Consider the following 17300-nt stretch of genomic DNA (forward strand, 5'->3'; position numbering starts at 1 on the left):
TACTAACTAAATAGTTTAACAGTATGTGCCAGCTATGGTTGTTATGTCTAAATGTAAGGCATACTGTAATTAGATTTACAAAACATGATCACAGTCAACAGTGCCAAACAAATGCCACTGCACAGCTGTGCCATTTCTTTGGAAAACATAACATGCACTGTGCTTGTCTGATATAGTCAACACAGTGTCTATGAATACTTTATGATGTTACTTTACTTGCTGAAGACAAAATCAATATGAACCGTCCTCTTTTATTGAGCCTTGCATATTGATGAGGGGAACGCACAGTGCCTGAGTCTTTATTGCAGCCGAGAGCACGCTTACCTAGTACATATTGGGTTTTGAACAACACACTACAGGAAGACAAGAGAGAGTGAAAGAGCGCATTCTTGCTTCACTGAGCAGCTGAGGCTGATGTGGTCTGCCAGCTCTAGCTGATGTGGTCTGATGTGGTCTGCCAGCTCCAACTTACCTTGTAAAAAGACTGAAACTTTCTCCACTGGCCTCTACATGTTCGTTCTTGGCATCCTGGCATGATCTTACTGCTCTCATCACTGGATGAGTGAGTTCAGTTTTAGCTTCACCTACATCTACAACTGCACCTACTGTTTCTTCACCAACTGACCTGGATTATTTCTTTTTAATTTATTTAAAATGCTTAAGGTCTAGTGACAACCAAGAACTCAAATATTTGTTTTCACTCCAGTTTTCCTATTCAAATCCAATGCCATAAGTCATATGCTTTATAAACCCAATATTAAAAGTAAACCATTTTTGATTAGCTTGGCACTATAATTGCTGTTTTGAAAGATTTTAGTCTTAATAAGAAGTTGCAGTGTGTCATTCTGAGCTTTTATGTGTTCTTCTTCCATTTTGCCTAATACGAGACTGGGCAAACACAACACTCTCCACAGCACTTTTGGCAACACAAAGCCTGTGGTCCTTCTCCTGCTGTGCTCAAAGGCAAAAGTGGCTGTGTTATGGAAATTTGATATGAGCACAGGGGGTGGTTTTAGATTTTATTCCCCTTTATTCACTATTTGTACTATATGTGCACCAACTGTTTAGGCATAAGCAACCACTCAAAGCTCCAAATAGCCAACTGACAGGCCACAAAAGAAACTTGAAAAGGGAAAAAAGCCTGTATGATCTTCTTTTTTGCATCATACAGTCAGCTGCAATATATTCTCAGTTTTATGGTTAAGTAGCCTTTACCCTTGTAATGTCACACAGCTCAGTGTTAGATGCTTTACCCATCAAATCACATTCATGGGAATCTGTGTGGAGAGACAGGGTTGATGACTTCCTCTGACAAATGTCAGAAGTATTTTATGATACTGCTGAGTATCTGTATGTTTGCAATTGTTGGACAAAATATATATCTTGGGTGGTTATAAAAATACCCAGACAACTTTTATATGCACTGCACAGGAATCTCAAATAGAAAGCTGTGAGGTTATATTGCCACTGTTGTTTACCTAAGTATTTCTGCATTGTATTATTTGCTCCATTTTAGTAAGTATTGAAATTGTTTTGAATATTTTAATTTCCTCTACGTACACTCACTGAGCACTTTATTAGGAACACCTGTACACTTAGTCATTCATACAATTATCTAATCAGCCAATTGTGGTTCATAGACACAGTTTACCCATCTTTAATGGCTGCTTCCAGCATGATAATGCACCACGTCACAAAGTAAAATCGTCTCAAACTGGTTTCATGAACATGCCAATGATTTCAGTGTTCTTCAGTGGCCTTCGCAATCACTGGATCTGAATCCAGTAGAACACCTTTGGGATGTGGTTGAACGGGAGATTCACAGCATGAAATCTCAAAGGCATGTTTCCAACATCTTGAATTGAGGCTGTTTTGAGAGCAAAGGGAGACCCTTCCCAGTATTAGGGAAATGTTCCTAATAAAGTGCTCAGTGAGTGTACATGAATGTAGTTAAGTCTTATGCAGCCTATTTGGCAGTGTGTTGAATCTGAAACTGGGTAAACAGTTAACTGTTGATGCTGGAAATGAATCTTTATTGTAAAAATGATTAAGAATATATCTATTTTAAGGTCTCGCAGTCTATGTCTTAACAGATAGACGTTCCACCAGATTCTCATATTGCTTTTTTTGTGTCCTGTGTTGTTTGTTTGTTTTAAGTCAGCTAATTAAAACCAGTTGGCTATGTTGAATGTACTTTTTTCAAGCTTTACAGATAGGACATTTCCTGCTATGGTTTGTGCCGGATTAGAGATTATGCAGGGGGAAACTATGTTGCAGTCTTTATTATATAATACATTTTTCTCAGGTGTAAAGATGGATTGCAATATTCATTTGTGAAAATTGGAGTATAAGGAATTTTCAATGAATGTCTACTCAGAACCCATCAGAAAATAACAGAAAACAGTAGAGTATCATGAATCTAGTAATAACTGCTAGCGCAATCACGTCAGTAGCCAACGATGCTAACTGTTACTCCATCAATGAGCATCTAAATATGCAGTTACAAAATTATTTTTATTATTATTTGTGAAAGATCCGGATTAACTTCCTGGAAACTAGCAGGCAGGGATTCACAATGACTCCTGATCCATAGCACCTCACAGGGGTTCTATGAAGTTAAAGGCCTTCCCTCTGACTGCTCAGTTTCGATGCCTTGTTCAGTGCTTGATATACTATATATCATTATTGGTTATGAATTCTGACCATGTAAGCCATTATAAACAAACAGCTAAAACTGTGTCAATCAGTTAGAGCTGCTCTTGCTCTCCTGACAAATATTTTTGAGTGTGATATTGCCTGCCAGCTTTTAAGCCTCCAAATAGCCTCCAGTAATGATAAATCATTTATCAAACAAGGATCAATGGATGTGAATGAAGAGCTAAGTATTGTGTCTGAGAAGCACTGCCCTGGAGGTCTGGAGCCCAATGCCAGTCTATATTACTGTTAGCTCCTAGCGCTTTGCTTCTGTCATGCCTAACGCATGCTCCCTGACTTGCTATTTGTTGGCCAGCTTAAGTGCTTTAAATGAAATCTATTGATCGTAGGTGCTGCATGGCATAGAACTTTTACACAAATGTCAGGGCGAAGACAGAACACCCTCTTAGCAAAGGTCATGAAGCACTGGGATGGTGTCATCAAGCATAGATTCTCATTGCTCTTTTGAGAGAAATGTTCATGCTGGGTTTGTATGCTGCTCTTTCTGCTCTTATCCCAACACGCAGGGCCAGTGGCTAGGATTTGATAGGAAGAGCTCTCTTTTCCCCCTCTTTTAGCAAAAGCCAAACCCATGTCAGAACCAGCACACCTGTTTAGAGGTGCATAGCCATTTATTCCAGTGAGACATCTCCCAAGGTAACTCAGACCTACTCTTTGAATGGGAATGAAACCATTTTATTATTTTTAACAGCCACTGATAATTTTTCTAATCTGGTATACAGACAATTGTTATTTGAGGGTTCATCAATTCATCTCAATAGGACAAAAGGAACCTGCCCCCCTGTTCCCCCAATATTCATCACCCCAAGCAAACTTAGAATATTCAGTCTGTGAATGTTCAAACTTTCCAAATTAAGTCTCACCCTACGTGTGCCTTGGGCGGGGAGATAATCACACAAAAAATAGCTCAGACCTTCACCCATACAAGCCCACACCAACAAATCTGTTTTCTTTCTCCAGCAAGCGATTGGCCCTCTGCATGATAGGCCCTTTTGTGTGTCCGCATGGCTTCTTATTGATTGGAGACAAAATGTTTTTAATGTTGTTGATGAGATTTTCAGATTGGCCCTCTAATGGGAAGATGGAGGCCCCTTTTTCAATCAATTTTCAGCTCAAGTTGTAAATTGAAAATCTTTACCAATGTAATTAAGGCTGATTTGAAAAGAACACTAAAACTTTGAGAAAGTGTTTTTTTTTCTTTACTACCAGAGCTGGCCCACAAGATGTGAATGAGTAAAGTGTGAGTGTTTTTCATGTTTGCATACATGCTTCACCACCTCTTTGGAAAACCTAAACATCCTCTAATTTCCAAATATATATGGTAAATATGAACCATACATCCTATCCATAACTATAACCAAATGCACATGAAAGTCTTCCAATAAACCAGTTTTCAGTGGTGACATCCTTCCATTTGTTTGCTTTTGTGTTAATTAAATGAGCCATTTGCCATTGCAATATTACTTTTTCTTGCTGCCTAGAACCAGAGGTGAAAGCAGACATAAAATTGCAGACTCTAATGCCTGCAGGAGTCAAGGTTTAAACAGCTGTCCAGGTTTAATGGCTTTGTGTCCTTGTTTTGTTTCGGCAGTACATGTCAAGGCAGGAACCTGTGAGGTCATAGCAGCGCACCGTTGTTGTAACAAGAACAAAATCGAAGAGCGTTCTCAAACTGTCAAATGCTCCTGCTTTCCCGGACAAGTCGCCGGCACCACCAGAGCAGCCCCCTCCTGTGTGGACGGTAGGATTTGTTTTTCTCTTCTTGCCTTGGCTTTTCATGAGATATTACTGTTTTCTGAGGACATGGGATGAATATTGATAGTCTCTACCCTATTTTTTCTTTACTCCTGTCAAAAAAGATGTTCTTTTATATTCACAACATACCTACCATCATATTAGAGCAAATATTTTCATGTAAATAGAGTGTAATGTTTTTGTCTGAAGTGTCATTTCGTCCCACACACAGAGACAAATACATTATATGCAAATTGCTGACTGATGTAAACACTTCTGTTGAGTCAGTGGTTAAAATGGAATTGTCTGTGTTTAAAGTCATGTAATCGATAAAACGTGCCCCAAACTGTTTCTGCCCATCAAACTAGAGCCACACATCTCTATTGCCATCTCATCTTTCTCACCTGTCACTCCAGAGTCGAGAGCCATTTCAGCATGACACCATCATCCTCCTGCACACTGGAGCGCGGCAGAGCCTGCTTGTCTAATAACATGTCGACAGGCTCTCTCTCTGGACGGGTCAATCGATCCTGATCTTCTTTTCTGCTCTGTAATATACCGGCACATTCTGGCTGCCCTCTGCCCTCCTACCTCCTTCAGAGCTCTGAGACGCTTTTTCCTAAGGTGCCCTAGTACAGTAGTAGAACCAAATAAACGCTAGTAAATTTTGGTAGGATATACATTTATGCCATGTGTAAATGATTCCACAGCAGCGGAAGACTGAAGACTCACTTGTGACAGATAACTGACTGTTACAAAGCTCTGACACATGAGACTCCTTCTATAAATGTTAAATAAACATCTCATTACAGAACACTTCACCATATTAACCATTATGTTTTTCTTTATTAAATTACATTTTAAATCCAATTACTGCTAGTCTTAGATTATGTGAAGCATCTGCCATACAAGTCACTGTGAATGAGTTGTTACTGTAGAAACAATAGCATATTAGAATGAATCTGTGCTTTGAACCTAATAAACAGATATAAACCTGTGATTTGTCTTGCAATGGCAGAATATTAAGCTTTTAATGGTCTTAACAGCAAATCACTGGTCAGGAAATTAACAAGAATTAAAAAAATTGTGGATCTCTCCCTGCTCTATCAATCCTGGTTCCATTTATAAGCTTGTTATCAGGCCCTTGATGGGCTGCATCAGGTCTGGCAGATAACCAAATAATGAGTAATCTTTTAAGAAAAAAAAAACATCCCAGAAGATATTTTTGGAAAATTTTTTACACCCAGTGATGTGTTAATTTGAATTTTACATCAAACATTTTAATCATTATCATGATTTAACCTTTACAAGAAGACTATATAAGGGAATTTCCCTGTTGCTAGTTTTTCCCCAAACAGCAAAAGTAAATGAGCAAATGGCACAGGAGGTCTCGGGAGTGCATTTGTTTAATTCTGGCTAATTTTCTGACCAATGATTTGTTGTTAAGACCATTAAAAGCTTAAGATTTTGTCATTTGGGGCTTGGCTCATTTTTTTGCCCAGGAGTGTATATAGAGTCGGGTCCATAAGTATTTGGATAGTGTCGCAATTTTTGTAATTTTGCCTCTGTACACCACCACAGCGGATTTGAAATGAAGCAATCAAGACTTTCAGCTTTAATTCAAGGGGTTTAACAAAAATATTGCATGAACCGTTTAGGAATTACAGCCATTTTTTACAGAGTCCCTCGATTTTCACAGGCAATTGGACAATTGACTGTTAAGCAGTTTCATGGCCAGATGTGGCCTGTTTCCTCACTATTTCATGACAAATTAAAGAGATGAAAGGTCTGGAGTTGATTCCAAGTGTTGAATTTGCATTTGGTAGCCTTTCATGGGAACTCTCAATATGCAGTCCAAAGAGGTGTAGATGCAAGTGAAGGAGGCCATCATTAGACTGAAAAAATAAGAGAGACCTACCAGAGAGATAGCAACAGAAACTATAGTAGTGGCCAAATCAACAATGTGGTACATTTTTAAAAAGAAGGAATGCACTGGCGCCCTAAAGGCCTGAAAGGCCATGGAAGACAACTGATGAATAATGTGAATCTGAAAACAATGCTGAATTCTTTCCTTGGTGAAGAAGAACCCTATCACAACATGTAGCCACGCCTTCATGAATGTAAATACAGATGGTTTACCTCAAGATGCAAACCACTGGTAATGCTCAGGAAGAGAAAGGCCAGATTAGTCTTTGCTAAAAAAACCTCTAAAAAAAGCCTGACCAGTTCTGATGCAAGATTAACTCGTACCAGAATGATGGGAAGAGAAGAGTATGGAGAAGGAAAGGAAGGGCTCATGATCCAAAGCATACCACATCATCTGTCAAACATGTGGAGGAAGCTTTATGGCATGGGCATGTATGGCTGATAATGGAACGGGGTCACTGCTGTTTGTTGATGACTGCTGATAGAAGAAGCAAGATGAATTCTGAAGTGTATAGAGCTATACTTTCTGCTCAGATTCGGTCATATACTGCAAAACTAATAGGACAGTGCTTTACAGTACAGATGGTAATGACCCAAAACATACTGTGAAAGCAACCCAAGAGCTGATTAGTCAGTCACCTGACTGACTCAACCTGAGTCAGTCACCTGAATGACTGACTCAGGTTGAGTTAGTCAGTCACCTGAATGACTGAGCATGCTTTTCACTTAATGAAGACAAAACTGAAGGCAGAAAGACCCACAAACAAGCAGCTGAAGGCAGCTGCAGTAAAGGCCTGGTAAAGCATCTCAAGGGTGGAAACTCAGCATTTGGTGATGTCCCTGGTTTCCAGACTTCAGGCAGTCATCGACTGCAAAGGATTTGCTTCCATGTATTAAAAATAATCCTAACATGCATGATTATGTTAGTTTGTCCAATTACTTTTGAACCTGTGAAAATGGAGGGACTATGTAAAAAAAAAAAAAAAAAATATATATATATATATATATATATATATATATATATATATATATATACATACATATATATATATATATATATACAGACCATTGAACTATTGTCTAATATTTCTGCACTCCTTGTTTGGTGTCTTGGCCTTAGCCATGTATTTGGCTTCCACCCCCCTAGCCTTTACTGTTGTTATCATTTCTCCCATGGTTCACTACATTTTGACACATGTTGACATTCCAACCTTTGCCTTGTTCCTTGAGACCAGCAGCAAACCAGTGATGGATTCCAAGCATCAGCAAATGTTGAAACATTCTCAGTCTGATTTCCTCTGATGCAGAGAGAAAGAGAGAGGAAGAGCGAAAAAAGAGGGATAGAAAAATAACAGGAAAGAGTTTTATTTTTTTGTGGGTAAAATTTTATAGGGGTTCAGTAGGGCTTTATCCTTGGAAATATTGGATATGGGGTGACTGTTGTATGTGTGTGTTTGAGTGAGTGTTTTACTTTTTCTCTCTTAAATGCACCTGCAGTTTCTACAGCTATTAGGATTGAGTGAGCCAGAGAGAAAGATACTCTCTTCATTTCTCTCTCTATATCTGTCTCCATAGCTTCTATAGTAGCACAGAAGTGGTGGTGCCAGATGCAGCCATGTATGGAGGGTGAGGAATGTAAGGTGTTGCCAGATCTTAAAGGTTGGAGCTGCAGCACCGGGAACAAAGTCAAGACGACCAGGGTGAGACAAGGCTCTGCCGAAACTTCTTTCCTTTATGACTCATAACACCGGCAGTGTGTCTGACAATCAGTCATTTTGCTACACTAACAACTTAGGCATGTATCATCACTATAAAGTATTAATAATTTATGTGCTGCTTATCTATGATTGGAGACTGAAATCATGCTAAGCTTATACATACAAAGGATATTCTCAAAAGCTGTTTTGTAATTTTCATGAATAACAGTCTTGTGTAACATGTATTACTTTCCTACAATCATTTACTCCATTGCATCTAAAGAAGATAAAGCCTCTATTTCAGGATCTGAGGATTAGCTTCAAATGACTGTTTATAACCCCTGCCTTCTATGCAGACCCCCACTGTGAATACGTCACATTGCTATTTGACCTATATGCTTCTAAAGTGAAAGAAAGTGAACTTAAAATGCGTACTGCAACTAAAAAAAAAAAAAGGCTTTTGACACAACCTTTCTGGGTAAATATTTCTACAGTCAGGATTTCTGCACACCATGTGTGAGCCCGTGTGCGTAATTTGTGAGTTTTCAGGTATATGCCTGTGTGTGTTTGTGTGCGCATCTTAACGCTGACACACTGGGCTCGTAGCCATCCGTTAGCCTGAAGTGTTTGACTAACCAAACACCTTCTTCAGCCAGTTTCTAAATTATTCATAGGACAGAGGGGGCTTACGTGAGGCAGCCCTTTTTCACTTTAGCTGCCTTAAATAATGCATGCTAGAACACTCACAGTCACGTCAGTGGCAGGCATGCCTCTGAGGTGCTGCCTGCTCCTCTCAAACCTGGCTGCTTTTGATTTTTTTAGCTCTCCAGGCCACCGCCCTCACACATGTCTAGAATACAGCAAGAGTGTGGAATCCCAGATGTGTCACCATGGTGACATGATTGGAGCTCCTGATTGGTTGGTTTTTTGGCTCCATCTTCTGGGCCGTAGTAATGATTGTAAACCATCGGTTGACCTTGTTCTGTTATGGTTTTGTTTTACCTCCATCATAAAACACCGTAAGCTTTGTAACTGCAAGGCCACTGATAAACAGATTTGCTCCATGTCAGACAATTCGACCTGAGGTGCATACTGCAATAGAGCTATGAGAATTTTACTAGAGGGTATTGACTAGAGAGGTTATTGTTATTGTCAATGATTTAACTAACAAAGTATGAAACCAATCTGTAAATCATTCGCCATATGCTGTAAACCGCTTGACATTATTTCAGTGCACTAAGAAAATTAGTTAAGTTTAAAAGGAGCTCGGTTTCCAGCAAGCTGAGGACAAAATGTAATGAATGCTATAAAATCATATAATATATATATATATATATATATATATATATATATATATATATATATATATATATATACACACACACACTAGTTTGCACAACTAGTCCAGCTGGAATTTCAGGCAGGACCAATTACACTGTGCAATCTAGCCAGCATCAGCACAATGTAGCAGAAGTCTACATGCGTGAACTTGCGATGCACTGGGGAACACACAAGAAGGAAGTGACCTAAACACCTCCCGGCTCGTCAGCGCACCCTCTAGCTCCCTGCTGTCTCTGATTTGAAGGTGTAGATTACACTGGGATTCCCTGCACAGCCAAGTAGCACAGTCTCATCCTCTGATACAGAGACATAACCTAACCTCAGCTAGCTGTGCCCTCCACCCTGCCAGTGTGTATGTGTGTGTGTCACTGAGCAGGAGCAAGACCAGACCGGCACGCTAACGGCTCTCAGGCCCGGCAGAGCTCTCACCTCCCATCCCAGCATGCTCCAGAACGGTATTTTGGGCCATGGCTGCTGAGTTGGAAGAGCTGCCGAAGTTAATGAGCCTGATAGGTGCTGTTGCAGGGAGGGGTGTGAGCATGAGTTAACCACAGTGCTAACACCTCATTTGTAGGAAAGAAGCTTTAACAGGTGCAGTTATGGCTTAGATAATGAGGAGAGCTCAGGCGAGAAGGACATCAAGTCTATAACAGATGTCCCTTTTGCAGACTGAGCTCAGGCTGATAAAATTGCATGAATTCTAATGAACAAGAGTAAACAAATTAGATTACAAATTTAGATATAAATAAAATGCTGGGAGCTCTAAACCCATATTCTACCCCAAGCTTTAACATTTTTGTAAATTTTCATATGAGTTGATCCATATGAACTGTTAAGATTTTGCAATTTTTTACACTAACAATAAGAAACTACAACGAAACTAATTTACTGTAAACAATTTATGGTAAAATAAACAATTTATAAATTTTCAATAGACTGCTATATTTTTTATTTCTAAAATACAAATTTTTAATTAATATGGTACATTTATGTTGACTACAGCAAAATTCAATACTGTACATGTGCTCGTTGATTTTAAAATGACAAAACTTGTACCAGGTTGTACTTATTTTTTCAATTACAAAAAACTGCGTATTTTTTTTTTTTTTTTTTTAGCTAGCTAGCAGTAATTCAAAGTATAACAGCAAGTCAGCTGAGATAGCTTCTGTTAAATCTTCGATAAGGTGAAGAGTTGTAGGTGATTGAGCCAAAACACATCTGGAGTAAACAGAACAACAAAAATAATATATTTTAGTCGTATGTAACCAATATCAACTCAAAATACTTTGAAGGTAATGTTTTTGCAGCTAAAGATTCCAAGATGAATTGCATTTTCTTTTATTTTACAGTAAATAATCTTAATGCTACATATTTTCCCCACAACGCACAATTCTTCTGCTTTTCATCTGATACATTTATCCTTCAAAATGTAAGCTACCCTAAAGTTATTGTAGCGTATTTAAAAAAAATACCTGCATCTGGAATTTTTTTTTGACATCATCTATATTGGTATATCATAACTGTAATAGTGTAACTATTTCACATTTCCATGTTACACATATTACATTCATATACTATTATACTGAAATATCATATTTGGCAATTTGTTGGCTTTTATATTAGTCCCTAATCAAAAATCTGCCTTTAAAGTCTGAAAGTTGTATGCATTGGTGGTTGTTTTAGTTCATATATTAACATAAGTTTTCTTTTTCAGGTCACACGGTAGTCTGGGATAAGGATATCTGGGACTTATCATCTTGTTCTTAGATCATATTATGGAAATGCAGGAACCAGGATTTGAAGACTGCTTGAGGACAGTGGAAATTATGTATTTGGATTTCACTGGAATACTGATACTCTTTTAAATGGAAACTCTCAAACAGAAGTTCTTTGCTTTCTCTGGGCAGCCTTCTTCGATCCAAACTTCCATCCATGTTTTATAACTACTGGACAAGAACTTCCATCATGTAAAATTTCGTCTTCACCAAGATCTTGACATTGACAATAAAACAAGATATTAATCGAGAGATGCCATTACATTCTGCAGAACTATGAATGACATTTTCTTTCTTTCTTTTTTTGAGACCACATCAGGCTTGAAAAGTTCATTAACTATCGGAAGTGTGTGTTCCAGAGCCGACTGTGCTCCCTTCTCCATCCCTTAATGCTAACGTTTTTTCTTCTTTTATAGGAAGATTTTTGATCTTCGTGAGGTGTTTACGTTTAAGGACAAACCCAGAGCACTTGTGTTTTGAAATGAACTTGTGCCATTGAAAGAAGTACATTAAGTATTAAAAAATTATAGGAAGTCTAAACTCTGATGGTTGGAGTTTGGCAGTAGTCCACTGAAAATGAATATAACTTTGCAATCACAGATTTGCTGTTTGTTTAAAAAAAAAAAAAAACGGTGAATGCTATTGAGTAAAAAGTGTAAGTATTATCTTAAATAAAAGTATCTCTATGGGAAACCTCCACACACTATTTGAAAGAATTTAAAAGGTGACACATCAAACACTAACACAGCATTTCTCAGAACAGTGAAAGCAACTATTTTTTAAATGTATTGCAATGCCATGCTGTATTAAGATGCATAGCCACTTTCATAAACTCATGCGCTGATGCTACTGTTTTTCATATACAGTAATAAATGTCATTTAACTGTCAAGATTATCACAAAATTATGTTAATATCCTAAGTAAGACTGGCACACATTCTTTTCTGAGATATGCTCTATGCAGACACTACTTTGTCAGTCTATGATTCGCAAAGTGCTTATGCAGCTATCACAGAGCACTTCAGACTAAATTGTGGAAGACAGAGGTAAGGCTATTAGCATAATACCATTAGGCAGTACTTCTGCCTGGCTAATTTACCATTAGAATTACCAACGGTGGAATGAGGAGAAGCACTTGGAGGTAAGTCAACATGTCATTTGCTGAGAGGAGCAAGTGACACAAGTGATACCCCTCAACATGCCATAAACATCATTTTCAGGTACTAATGTGCTAAAGTGTTACCCTAAATCACAGACTATGCACAACCCTATCATTAAAAGGATGTGTGATTAGCAAGGAGTATATGCAATTTATTTAATTGTTTGCTTGTGTGTGGATATGTGTGTTAGGATTTGTGTGTGTAGGAGCATCAGATGACTCAGTTTCCATTTGTATTCATAGCAGAATTCTAAGGGTTGCAAGGGTCTTGACTTTCCTTATGGCACTCTCACACATCTCTACTTCATTTGCTGATGACACTTTTCACCACAGATCATTTGTAGCAGCCAAAAAAGTTAATTTCTTATGCCTGCAAATCCTGAATGCATAGTAAAGACATCAATAAGATTACCAAAGCTAATAAAACTCCAACTGTGGAGAGTGTATGAGTGGTCTCAGGGAGGCTACAGTGACAGGGGAGAGACGCGACAGTGCTTTGGGGACAGGGATTAACCATTCCTTTCCATGCTGGATGTCTTTGAGTCTTAATCTATCTTTGACAAGGGTGGACACAGCGTACACTAACTTCACAGAACTCATGGGTATGCGTGAAAGCTCGCGCATTATCATTCCAGGAATCCTAATCTGCATGCAGTGCATTCTCAGGTGTCCGGTGAGGAAGCTGTGAAGAGGATTGGGTCTGCAGGTCTCCAGGCTAGGACTGGAGATGAAGCGAGCACACGCAGGTTGGGAATCTGTTTGTTATTGCTCAGTGTTGGTATTCTACCTGCCACCATGGCCAAACTGCTTTCCCCCAAATATGAATGGCAATGCAGATATTTAAAATAAGAATACAATACATATGGAGCAATGCCCTTCTCTCTCTCTCTCGGTGTGTGTGTGAGGTGAAAATGTCAGGTTTAATGCTATTCATGAGGCATGTCAGGTGAGACCAGTTATATTTTGTATGATTTTGAATGGGATTTGTTTGCTATCTTACTTTGTCTAGACACGACCAAATCTTTCATTACAATTACATTTGCGTCTTTGCGTCACATGTTGTTGGTGACAGAATGTTCTATCATAAGTGCAGTTATGGGATTTGAGAATAAGTGTGTTTCACTACAATATGTTTTTCCTGACCCTTGTTCGTCCTTCATGATATGAGAGGGATGTTTTAAAGTGGAGAGATCTAAAGGGAGATCAGTGTATTCTATGTTTATAAAGTAGCATCTTACCTTCTCTGTCATTTCTGAGACCTGCAAAATAGATTGTTTTCATTCACAAGGTGTCACGTAATCATGGGGTTTAGGGAACTACTGAATATAATTTGTGTATATAATGCTTATAGGCTATTTCCTCATCAGGTTCACAACATGGAATATTTCTTTCCATTTTGATACAAAGATAAGAGTTTCACTTTCGCATTTTTTGTATAAGAAAAAGACACCAGGAATGCCAAAGATGCCAAATATGATCAATTAGTAGTAAAAATAAAGAATAAAGGAGAATTGTAATCTGTCACTTATATTAAACATCTCTATTAAAAGTGGTCATTTCTTCTAAATAGCCAAGTTATGCTAACTGTGTGTATCATTATGGCTCGTGTCCACATATCATCTCCTGGCATTTTCCTCCTAGCATGATTAGAATAAATGCTACATGTTTTGTAATCCTTGGATGTCCTGATTCAAATGCACAAGCTGCCATTTTATAAGCCAATTACATATTGAGGCGATCATATAAATCATGTAACTAATACTGTATAATTCATGCACAGTGATGTATTTTTATGTTTCTAATTAATCTATCTCTTCCCCATGTCTAAAGCATTTCCATTCCCATCATCATCCTATTACCCTCATATTTCCATATGCTTTTTTCATTTTCATGTAGAGGAGAAATTATATCTAGCTGCCTTTTTTTGATGGAAATATTAGAAAAAGAACATACTGTATACACTTATGCCAAAATAGTTTGTTAATCAGTCTTTTAATGATTCACTGGAGGAATGCTCAATAGCTAATGCTCATGTACAATGAAATTTCCAAAATGTTGTCTGTAGAGGAGCTCACTGTCTGTCAATAGGTACTTTCCACTGCCAAGCTTCTAGAGGCTTCCAACAGACAGGTGCTGTTAACAGGTCATTAGTCAGAGCCTTTTATGTTTTGTTATGTCAATTTTACTCCTGTAATTGAAACTGTTCTCTCACCATAGGGTAGTCCTGATAATGAATACAATTAATTAGTAGAAATTAAGTAGAAATTAAGGACACATGCTCCAAAGATCAGGCTCTGGGGAGTCGGGGGTGGGGGTTGGGTTGGGGGAGTCGGGGGATGGGGGTTGGGGGGGTGGGGTGTTTGCAGTGAGGAATGGAGAAGAGTGGTTACCGTTAGCAATCTACACTGCAGTCTTGTTTGGATAAAAGTCATTAAATTACATTAAATGACTAATTTCTTATTCGCGTGTGCAATTCGCCAGAGACCACTGGAGGTTTTAAATAAAAGAAAGGACCTGAATAACAAAACACAGTAATGCACCCTGCAGAAGGGGGGGGGAGAGAGAGAGAGTACTTTGTATGAAGCAATTCAAAAATGCATTAATAAAACAATACAGAAACATTCAGAAATCATTGGAGATAAAGCCTATTTGCATAATTCATTAAGATTAATCAGACAGCGGGACATTCAGCGTCTCCTCTGAGGAGAGGGCAAACACAAATAGTTCATTCCCATGAAAGACCTTTTTAATCTACAAACAATGATGTAAATCTAGATCCGGATAGCAGAATTAACCTCTGTGTTCTCCATAACCCCCAACCACAAACGTTCAGTGATTTGTCTTCATGTAGGCAAAATTTCATTAATATTAAACACTCCCTTTTTATGAAGTCTCATATAAGATATATCCTGCTTGGTCAATGCATAAAGCTCCGTTCCTTTTGATTTAATCTTTCTGTAATGGACTAAGGCAGATACTCTCCAATAGCATAGGAGGGAGGACAGGCATCTTATCTCCAAATCATGTCCAAGTCCAAATGAAAGATTTTTTTTTCTAATATATCTCTAAGTCAGGAACGCAAAGCAAGCAGGCACAAAACTTGAGAAAAGGATATTTAATTGAAGCTTCAGCGATCACACTGACGTGTAACCTCATCATGCTTGGACCACGTTCTCTGTCTCTCTGTAGACAATATACACCTCTCTATGGTTGGAGAGCAAGGTCATGTAGACCATACACAATCTCTCTGTTTTTCTGATTGCTCCAGAGACCTCTAAGGTAAGTGGAGCCCGATCTCTGAACAACTTTCATATTTAACTTCCACACGTTTCACCATAACAACCAAGTTTCATTTAAATAGAATTAATACTAAACAATCTTCAGTGACAAAATAGGAAATGAAATCATTAGGATTTATTAATAAACATGTTCATAAGTAGATTGTAATTTGTCTTAATAGGATATATGGCACTCAAACTGTGTTCAAGTTGGACAAATGTACAGACTGTTTGCTATGACACAACTGTAAATCTAAAAGGCTGGATCACACTAGGCTGTCCAAAAGACAATATACTGCTGTCATAATGCAAATGTTATTAGCTCTTTAGTGTTAAATGCAGCATATGGCAGCTTCGTATACTTTTACTTAAACTATACAGCTAGTTTAATCATACTGGGGTCATATGGTGGAGGTGTGAGGAATATAAGAAACCAAGCAAGGATAAAATTCAAAAGCACAGTGTTCTGCCAGCTGTAGGGGACTTTAAACAGTTTGTGGGCAAGGAGCTGAGGGCCCATTTTCCACAAACACCATCTGCTGGGTTTGTCCAGGCAGCACCTTGACAACATGAATTAGTTTGAAATACTGTCAAACAAACAGAAGCAAATTAGATTTTTTCCCCACACCATAATAAAAACAGCACAGAGTGTAATAAAGAAAAGTGTTGGATCTGGAAAACATTTGAGATGAACTGGAAGAAGAAAAGCCAGACCGAAGAACTTTGGAGGCATGTTGATCTAATTGTTTGGTGCTCGTTGTTCTGTATCCAGGTATCTCTAAATTTGATATAATACCCCAGTGTGGGATGGGAAATTGTTATTTTGTGCATTGCTTTTTCATATGTTTTCTAGCTGTCAGCTGTTTGATGGGAAGAAGTCACCATTTCAGCAATTACTTCACTATAATGTAAACCATGGTAGGATTTTCTTATCACACCGAAGTATATTTGGAATATTGATACTGCAGAAGTGTCCATCCCTGACTCTCTGCTCTGTACCTAATTGCAGCGACTTATCGTATACATTTAGAAACTATGAAACAGATTGTCCACAAATATTACTTATATATGTATGTATGTGTGTATAAATATATATATATATATATATATATATATATATATATATATATATATGTATGTATATATATATATATATATATATATATATATATATATATATATATATATATATATATATAGTTGTTTTTTGCTTTTATAACTGGAAGACATATCATTTATGGGAAACACACCCCATCACAGCTCTATTTAGATGCTCCTATTCTTCGTGTGGCCAGCGATGCCTCTATTCTTCCTTATCAGCCTTATTTTTTGCTATAATGAATGCAGCGTTATGTGGGGTTTGGACTGCAGTGCCGGTGGAAGTCTTCCTGCAAGTCTCATTCTCTCTTCCTGCTCTGAATTACCTCAATGCCCAGGGGTCACCTGAGGGGGCTGCAGTCATTTGAAAAGGAAATTATCTTTTGTGATTCTTACCGAGACAGATGGAGAGTGAGAAAGCGAATGACAAGGAAAGTGTGAGGGAGAGAAAGAGAGATGGAAAAAAAGGATGTATTTCTTTCTTTGCAACCTGTGAACAGGTTAATGGGAGCTTGTGGCGGAATGAGTTGATACCTATCTGTTCTCTGGGCAAGAGAGGGATAGAAAGAGGTAGAAAG

At 38.1% G+C, this 17300-nt stretch overlaps 1 protein-coding gene across 2 annotated transcripts in view; it reads left to right on the forward strand.

Annotated features, from left to right (window-relative positions):
- The window catches only part of tafa3a (TAFA chemokine like family member 3a), a 68362-nt gene extending 54169 nt beyond the window's left edge, over window positions 1-14193 (forward strand). For both annotated transcript variants that reach the window (XM_026924017.3, XM_026924026.3), the window contains exons 3-5: window positions 4307-4456; window positions 7951-8075; window positions 11128-14193. In XM_026924017.3, the coding sequence (XP_026779818.3) occupies window positions 4307-4456; window positions 7951-8075; window positions 11128-11139 (287 nt within the window). In that variant the 3' untranslated portion in view covers window positions 11140-14193. The remainder of the gene's footprint in view (window positions 1-4306; window positions 4457-7950; window positions 8076-11127) is intronic.
- The last annotated feature ends 3107 nt before the right edge of the window (window positions 14194-17300 follow it).

Source organism: Pangasianodon hypophthalmus, chromosome 2, assembly GCF_027358585.1.
Source record: "Pangasianodon hypophthalmus isolate fPanHyp1 chromosome 2, fPanHyp1.pri, whole genome shotgun sequence".
In the NCBI taxonomy this organism is placed as follows: Eukaryota; Metazoa; Chordata; class Actinopteri; order Siluriformes; family Pangasiidae; genus Pangasianodon; species Pangasianodon hypophthalmus.